The sequence below is a fragment of the Cyprinodon variegatus genome, unplaced genomic scaffold (assembly GCF_000732505.1).
Source record: "Cyprinodon variegatus isolate N-32 unplaced genomic scaffold, C_variegatus-1.0 Scaffold654, whole genome shotgun sequence".
Taxonomy (NCBI): Eukaryota; Metazoa; Chordata; class Actinopteri; order Cyprinodontiformes; family Cyprinodontidae; genus Cyprinodon; species Cyprinodon variegatus.
This window is the reverse complement of record NW_015151107.1, coordinates 205,526-214,276: the sequence shown is the minus strand read 5'-3', so window position 1 is coordinate 214,276 and position 8,751 is coordinate 205,526. Positions and strand designations below refer to the sequence as shown.

Here is an 8,751-nt window from a genome sequence, read left to right as displayed (position 1 = left end):
GAGGGCTGAAGGCGCACAATGCCTGCTAGTCAGTACAAGATCCTCATAAGTTGAACACAGATTCCTTCAGTCCTATCAAAGAGCGTTATTAACGTTTTATTAAAGGAATTCTGTCTACTCAACCACAGAGGAAACTAAATGGAAAAATAGAGTTGCAGACCTTAACTAATGGAAATAATTGCCTTCTTCTTTTCACTTTATGAAGAAGTTTTTGGTGTGAGAAAAAACTGACATATTTAATCAAATAATTGAATAATATTTTAGAGAGAAACACTGTCTATAGAAGCATGAAGTATTAGGATATTGGCTACCTAATTTAACTTAATGAGGTTTACATGTGTTCTTAATCACCATTTATTACCATTGAATTATTTGACGTCCTTTATTTCATTGTGCTTGCATAGCTGTTATAGTTATTTACTTATCTTATCAGATTTCTGAGCCTCAAACAAACACTGTTTAAAATGCATGAGATGGACTGAGAAACCCCTCTGGTGGCCACATATACAACCATTTATATATCAAAGGTCACTGCTTTTTATGTTTCATAGCTCAACCACAGTGGAAATCACTAGTTAGAGTATTTGCTTGGTCATTTTGATATATCTGTCTTAGGCTTCGAAGACATGCGCTGTTTAAATAGATCAAATATTCTTTTAGACATGCTTCTATGTAAAGGTGTGGAGATGAAACTAAAGGAGAATTGTTTATTGTGAAAATAGAAATATTTCCCAGTCTCTGCCAAACAGAATGATGTCAAAAGCTGTGGTTTTAATACTCCTTAAAGCAGGTCAGTGCTTAAAGGTGTCAGTCATCCAGAACGTTGCAGGCTTTCTCTGACCAGGCAATACATTGTGTTAACCATTCATTATAGTCAAAAATCCATTGTTATAATATTAAGTTTAAGACTTGAGCTATTTCTCTCTATGTTTCTCACCTCACATGCAAGAAAACCATTAAAAGTCTCATACAGTTAGCTCTTTCCAAGTAATTTATGGCAACTCTAGATATGTTATCAAGTGTAGTCGCTGTGATAGGAGCATGAGTTCAAGTTTTGTTGCTAAACTGCATGGCTTTTAATCCTGTAATGAAAGCCTCTTTGTCCCACGCTCAGCTCTTGAGCAATACCTCAGCTGCCACTGCTGCAGTGGGAGGAGTTTCCACTCAGCAACTACTGAGCTAATGGCCTTGTTTCAGTCTTTACACTTTGAATAGACACAAAAGTACTAAATAAAAGTTAAAAGAATATATGTTCTGGGTCTCGTTGTTAAAAAAAATGCCTATTTAGCCTGTCTAATCCAGCTTTTTCAATCCTCTGGTGTAGTATGACCAATTAGAAGTTGAGCAAAACAGTGAAAGGAAAAATCTAAAGATATTTTAAATGCTAGAAAGGATTATGGTGATGATTACCCATTTGTTATGGGTATGAAGACTGACAATCATAGAAAGTAAAGCCATCAGCACTTAAGTAAGTTAAATATAACATGTGAGTTCTGCTGAGCCAAGAGAACAACGCCTAAGATACAGTTTTTGTTCCCTGGAATGAGTTCTTTCCGCTCACATATCCTAAACTCACATTACCTCAAGTAGCTTCTTTTCAGGAATTCTTGGCATCTCTGATTGCAGCTAAATTCAAATTGGACACCTGATTAGAGGGAACAGGACCCAGACTGCCTGCTGAGATTTAAACTGGAGCCAGTTTCACCTTTTTTATCTATTTTATTCAGTCCTGAATCCATTGGTAGCAGTTTATTTCCCCAAAAAAAAAAAAATCCACCAGACAAATTATCTGTATGTGTTTGTTGCTAAGGTTAAGTCCTCCTTTGTGACATCCCTTCTCACTGATATGACCTGTTTCTTATCAATGTTTTTCCCATTTGAGGCATTTGTACCAAATCAAGGAAAAGGAGCACCTGCTTGTCGGTTTTTAGAAAGGTTTTTGTGACTTTGTCACTCCTCATCCAATGCATTGTTTTTCTTTCTCCTGTGTGGTGGAGCTTCAAGCTCTCCAGTCACTAGATAAACCCTAATTCTACATCTATCTCCTTAGACAGTCTGATTAGCATCGCGTCACAGAAAGGGGAAGTAATCCGGGCCCAGGAATAGAGCCACAGTAGAGATGCTCCACAGCCACCATGTGTCCATTGGTAATCCGCTCTTAAATAACTCTGGGGCAGGGACAGAGTGTGGGAGCCCAGGCAGGGAAATAACAGCAGTCAGTGTCCCGTTGCCCCTCGGACACATAGCAGTCAGGGCAGGAGAGGGATTCAGCATCCAGGAAGCTTGCAGTCAGGATGAACTTTGCTGCCCAGTTATTCTACACCAGCTACCTGAGCGAGCGACTGGAACGTTTGTTCTCACCAAGACCTGCGATTAAAGACAGCGAGGAAAATGACCCCTTCTGGGAGAGGTGGGAATTAGCAACATATAGAGACCCAGACCCCTGCCCTCCTCACATCAACCCTTTAGCCACAGATCTGCTCTAAAATACAAAAATCTTGTGCAACCAGAACAAAAACAATCAGCTCTTCTTCTATTTTTATCTTCCCCTTGTTGTCCCTTCATCCCAACTCTCCATGCCCTCCTACTCCTCAAAATCCCATCTCTCTCTTTGGCTTCATGGGGGATTTTGAATGATTTGCTTTAAAGGTAGAGGTATTTGAAGAAGTTTTGCATTTAGAAAGTTTAAATCTAACCAGCAAGGAAACTACAAATCTGCAAGGAAGATATCAGGCTCTGCCAAAACTGCCTCTTTATTAATGTAAATTAGCTCTCACAGAAAAAGGCTTGTTAAGGGTAATTTAGGGAAACAAGAAGTGGATGATGTTGATAAAAGCCTGCTTGGTTGAATCGCCTCTTTCACTTGTTTTGCTTCATCCTCAGTCTTAAAATAAGCTACTGTTCACCTCTTCATTTCATTGTTTACTTCTTTGATGAAGTTCTTACAGGTCGCTGGGTTTTTCTTCTCCTTTCTTCGGTACTTTTTTTATTGAATCCCTCCCTTGAATCAAAGATCTTCTAACACAGGTGCAGATTTGGACTTTTTCCATAGTCCCATTCACAATAATAAGGACATTCTGCTTCATCTAAAAATAATGGATAAAATGGGGTGGAGAATGGTAATGGATTTGTGAGACCAGGTGAAAGGTGAATGTGCTGCTTATAATAGATCATGCTGAAAGAAATGGAGCAGGGTGATGTCTGCAAAGGGCTGGTCTTACAAGAGATTTGTCCAGGAGAGCAGCTCCACCTGGTGGCTGTCTACCGAAAAAATAATATATCTACTAAATGCATTTTGATTTGTTTTAGTGCCAAAGCATATTAATGTAATGCACTGTAGGTAATCCTTTACATTGCAGAAAGCCTTCTCCCTGAATTACATTTAGAAGTATGCATCCAAAAAACAGTCTGAAGCCGGTTTGTTTAATGTCCTTCAAGAAATGAGACTATGGAGCAAAGTGAAACAATTCAGATTCCTTTTCCCATCTTGTGTCCATTTTCCGAGCTATTATAAATCAAACTGTCCTGCCTTCAGTCCTAAATTGCCATTTAATTTGCATCTTGCAATAGAGGAGCAAACGAACCAATAAATCATAAGAAGGCTCATCGATGTAATCCGTCACGGTTAAAGCTGCTCATCCCAGACTAGAAAATGGCATCTAGGAAGGATTTTATTGTGGCTCTATTCACTTCTTAAGGTCGATTCTCTTTCTTCGAAATCTGGAAATCTCAGAAATATAAGGATGGTGTTCTCCTGATTGTTCCTACACTGGAAAAAGTCCAAATCCAGATCTAAGTCCTTTTTTCTTAAAATGAGTGCATTTGTTCTTGAATTGAGGAGATAAAAGATACATATTGCCAATGGAACAAGACAATTTAGGTTTAAAATAAGAAAACACAATTGCATTGTCTTATTTCAAGTGCATATTATCTAATTATCTTATTTTAAGAGTAAAAATACTCATCCCATTGGCAAATTATCTCATTTACATACTCAAATCAAGGGTTATAAAAACACTTAATTTGAGAACATTTTACTTATTTCTAGATCGTTTTTGCAGTGTGCAGATGAAATTTATGATGATTCTTTTTCTGATTTCCATCATGAGGATCTTTCACTAATAATTAATTATTATTAATTATTGTTTTTTTTTTATCTGGGTTGTAAAATGATGAAACCAAACCAAAATAGTAATCTATTATGCAGCCTGTTTCTGTTCTAACAGCCCGGGAACCTAGTTTTAAGGCATAGAACAATTAAGTCAGTTCTGGTAGCACCTTCATCCTTGGGTCTTTCATCAATATAAGGTCAATACCTAAAGCCAAATGAAAGCGCACTGGTTAGAATCCACCTTCTCTCAGGGCCTCCTCAGTCCTCTGAACTGTATCCAAAGGAAAACACAAATGGTGAAGTGAAGGGGTGAGCGGAACCGGTCTCCCCCCACACTCTTTAAGGCCTCTTTTAGGGATTTAGTCTACAGATTTTAGCTTCTAATGAGTTTACCTTAAGTTTTCATTGATTTAGTGACAACAACAGATATCACTGAATATTCTGGTAAGGACAGTTAGACATGAACGTTATACCCTACCCTATGTTTTTGTTTTTATTATTTTAGAGAAGAATTACGTCTGGGTCCCAGTCAGCCTGGCACGTCTTACAAACCCGTCTGTAACGGCACCGTGGGCCGCCGATCTACTCTCATCGAACCAGAGCGTCTCAAAGACTTTGGCGAGGAGGAACTTCTCAATGGAGACGTTAGGTTCTACGAAACCAAAGTGGTTGCAGCTCCAGAAATAAAGCTGATGGATCCCCCGAAAACCAGAAGAATGAGTGAGTTCAGGACCGTTCCCAGACCTCCAGCTCAGTATCTACGCTTTGAGGACATCAGTGCAGCAGCCTTCAGGATCCAGTCGGTGATACAGAAAACACCTTGCACGGTATGAGCCACATGTGGGCCATGGTGGGGAAATAATATCTAGGAAATAATAGTACAAAATAGTGCAGTGTAGCCATCTTCCACAATGAAGTGAATGAATTACAAGAACAACAACTGAAAGATGTATCTTCTTAATTTGAGTCTACAAGCTGCTGTGTTCTTATCCCCTAACCAAAAAAAAACAGTTTAGACTGAATCTAATTTCCTTTTTTGGATAGATAAAGAAATTTGAAATTGAACCTTTTAAGTGCTATGTAATCAACGTCAATACACTAAATTAACAATTGTATTTTTTTTAAAGTATTCCAGGCTTTCCAAACAGTATGGGATGGAGATCTTCCTGAAGAAGGAGCATCTGCACTACACGGGCTCCGTGAAGGAGAGAGGAGTGCTGTACCTGCTCACCTCCCTCACACAGGTAGACACTAACCCCATGGAGGTTTAGGCAGATGGCAAGACCCTATTCGGTTGGTCTTTTTGCAGATGTGATTTGCAGCTGACCTGTACGTCTGTTAGTGACGGTGATGATAAAAGAGAGTATGTTGGTCTCCCTCCAGGAGCAGCAGAGGAAGGGTGTGATCGTGGCCACTGACTGTAGCTTTTCCATGGCCGTGGCTCACCATGCAGTGGAGCTGAAGATTCCAGTGTTCGCCATCATGCCGTCAAGCTGCTCTTCTCCACGTCTGCGGACCTACAGGGACTACGGAGCGATGGTCATCTCGTACGGCGGCACCAACCATGACTCCCAAAACCACGCCAGACATCTGGCCAAAGAGAACGGATATCTTTATCTGGAAGAGTGAGACTCAACATGTTCATATCAAAATTGCCAATCAAACTCTAGATGTTATAATTCTGATTCAGTTTTGCAACAGAAAATAGTTTTTATCTATTTATTTCCAGGGATGAAAATGCAGCATATCTAGCAGGACTAGGAACTGTGGGGATGGAGATCTTTGAGCAGGTTCCCAAAGTGGAAGCAGTGATTCTTCCTGCAGCAGGACAGTATGGACTTCTAGCCAGCACCGCTGCAGCCATCAAACACCTCAACCCTCAGACTATTGTTATAGTAAGTATAAATAAAAACTCAGTTATTACTACTCTTTGCTCCTATTTTTGCATTAATGCACTGCCACTCATTCACATATCTCCATTTTGGTTTACTTTCCATTTTTTAAGAGTTTACCTGAACGAAAACCTTTTTAGAAAGTAAAACCCGAAATACATTATTAGCATACAATATGTAAATGGAAGCCTTAATGGGATTAAGGTTCTCCTTTCCACAGTCTGCCTTCTACCTGTATGATATCACCTTGTACTCATACACAATGGATAATTCCAGTCTGACTGATGAGTTTTCTTCAACAGGGAATTGAAACAGAAGGCTTTCCTCTACTGCTGCAATCCCTGAAAACAGACGCCCCAATCAAAAACATGCACGGCAACCCCAATAAGAAACTGTATGGAGGTAAGGTCCCTTTATCTCTGGGTGCTTTAATGAAAACCTGGACTGTGACGCATTGATGGTTTGTGGAGGTTTGTTGGATGTGTTGAGTCACAGCTATGGGCAAAAAGGAATATTCTCTGGTCATTAATGCTATTAGAAATTATTATGGTAAATGGCATGTACTTATATAGCGCCTTTATTCAAGTTAGGAGACTTGACCAAAGTGCTTATGTTATGTTATTTATATCCCAAAAATTCACTGCTTAAAGGTATAGTGGAGGATTTGTGCGCATTTTTTAAAAGACCCGCCCTCTCCACTTTAAAAATGTATCCATATGAGCTTACTTTCAAAAAGATTTGCAATTTTTCCACTTTGTCAGATTAACCACCGGTAAGTGAAAATGGTGATGCACTTAGGACAGCCTTATGTAAACATATCACCAGAATGAATGACAATTAGGAGTACCATATATTTTGATGATCCAAAGAACATGCTCCACTATATGTTTAAGGAGCCCACTTTAGAGGCAAATGCTCTCAGCAGACGTTCTCTATTTTTCATCAGTCTAAATCCTGGAGCGAAATAGTCTGAACCTTGATCCATTACAATATCTTTATTCCTTTCTTCTTGAGCCATTTTGTTGTAGATTTGCTACCATGTATGAGATCATCATCCTATTGATAAAACACTCTAAGCAAAGTGCCAGTCAACATGTGACTCATGAGCAATTCAGTATACAGAGAGTGCATGGCTGACTCAAAGGTGTCTTGAACCTGCGGCTGCAAAATCAGCCCTCCGCCTCTGTGTTGAACAGTTGGTGGGATAAGAGGTACATGATCCCTGTACTTTGGTCTCATATATGTACTTTTGTCCTAGTGTCTTCATTCAAACATAGTGTGAATTGCCTTTCTTATAAAAGTAATAATTTCAGATCACTAGGAGATTCTGTTTTATTCCTGCCCAGTTTTACAGATGGCAACAAACAATTGTTACTTATCGTCTTTTAGTGGTACCTTAATGCCAAATTCATTGAACTGCCCTTTTTGCCACCTTGAGTTATTAATCCTCTTTTCCCATCACTGTAGGACACATCAAGAACATAAATGTTTTTTTTTCCTGAAAACTTTCTTTTACGCTATAATCTTGTTTTTCCTAGATTTTACTGAGCGCTCGCTTGGGGAAAATACCTTCCAGTTGGCCAAGAAACTGATTGACAAGGTTATACCTGTCAGGTACATGCTTTATTTTTACTCCTTAAGACATTAACTCAAAAAAGTGTAGTTCCCAAATTATCTTAGAATAATTGACATTTTTAAGACCTCACCTGGCTAACTCACAGTATATTTGAGCTTCACATGAGTCTGATGTTTGTGTTCTCAGTGAAGAAGACTCTCTGGTGGCCATGCTGCGATTTCAGGAGGTAGAGCACTCCACAGTGGACACTGTGGGAGCCATGGGACTGGCTGCCATATTGGCAGGGCAACTACCAGAACTGAGAGGGAAAAAGTGGGTCGGATATTTTTACATTGTTGGGGGGAAAAAACTGTCAGAGAAGAAACAGTTCAGCAGTTGGCTTATGCTCTATTTATCAGTTTGGGTAAAAGTCTTTTTGAGAACAGAAGCCTAATTGAAGTTTGACCAACATGACACTCTGGTGTTTTAACATTGTTGGCAGCAGTAATTCTTTTGGATACAGCTCATAGTAACCTTCCTCTCTCTGCTTCAGGGTGGTTGTTTTGGTGAGCAGTGCTAACATGGAGCCAGACCTGCTGAGGCAGTGTGTGGACCGAGCTTTGGTGTTGGATGAGCGGGTCAGTAAGTTCTCTGTGCAGCTGGGAGAATGGCCAGGAGACATGGCCAAGCTGCTGGACGTACTGTCCAGAGAGGATGTGAGGTAGGGACAGGTCTTCTGTTTCAGAATCTGTTCCCTTTTGATGCCATCTTTCGCTCCCTGATACGTTTTCTTTCTCTCTTCTCAGATTATTGGATGTCTGCCATCGCAGACACAGTGACAAGTCAGATGTCTTCAAAGCAAAGGTAGACAGATCATTTCTTACTTGTCCTCCTGCTCCTAAAAGGGAGAAATTCTGATTAGAAGCAATGATCCAGTAATTTTAACAAATTATAAGCAAATATATAAAAAAACAAAAACAAAAAACACTGGGGTTTCTTAAGAATGACCAAGTGAATGAGTTTTTAATCTTGCAATATCAAATTATCCTTCCAATTAGGTTTTAGAAAGAGATGAATGACCAAACAGCTGTGTTGAAGGTACTTAAAGGAATAGTACACCCAAAACATGATTAGCCTTCATTTTCTACTCACCCCCATGCTGAACAACACTCTGGAGTACTTTTTTGATATCT

General features: G+C 39.5%; 1 protein-coding gene across 1 annotated transcript; it reads left to right on the top strand.

The window, feature by feature from the left end:
• The first annotated feature begins 2,283 nt into the window (after positions 1–2,283).
• Positions 2,284–5,999, top strand: LOC107096845 (L-threonine dehydratase catabolic TdcB-like). Its single transcript, XM_015393716.1, has 4 exons — positions 2,284–2,410; positions 4,617–4,938; positions 5,239–5,355; positions 5,495–5,999. Exons 1-4 carry the CDS (start codon positions 2,295–2,297, stop codon positions 5,738–5,740), a joined length of 801 nt encoding a protein of 266 aa, XP_015249202.1. The 5' UTR covers positions 2,284–2,294; the 3' UTR covers positions 5,741–5,999.
• The last annotated feature ends 2,752 nt before the right edge of the window (positions 6,000–8,751 follow it).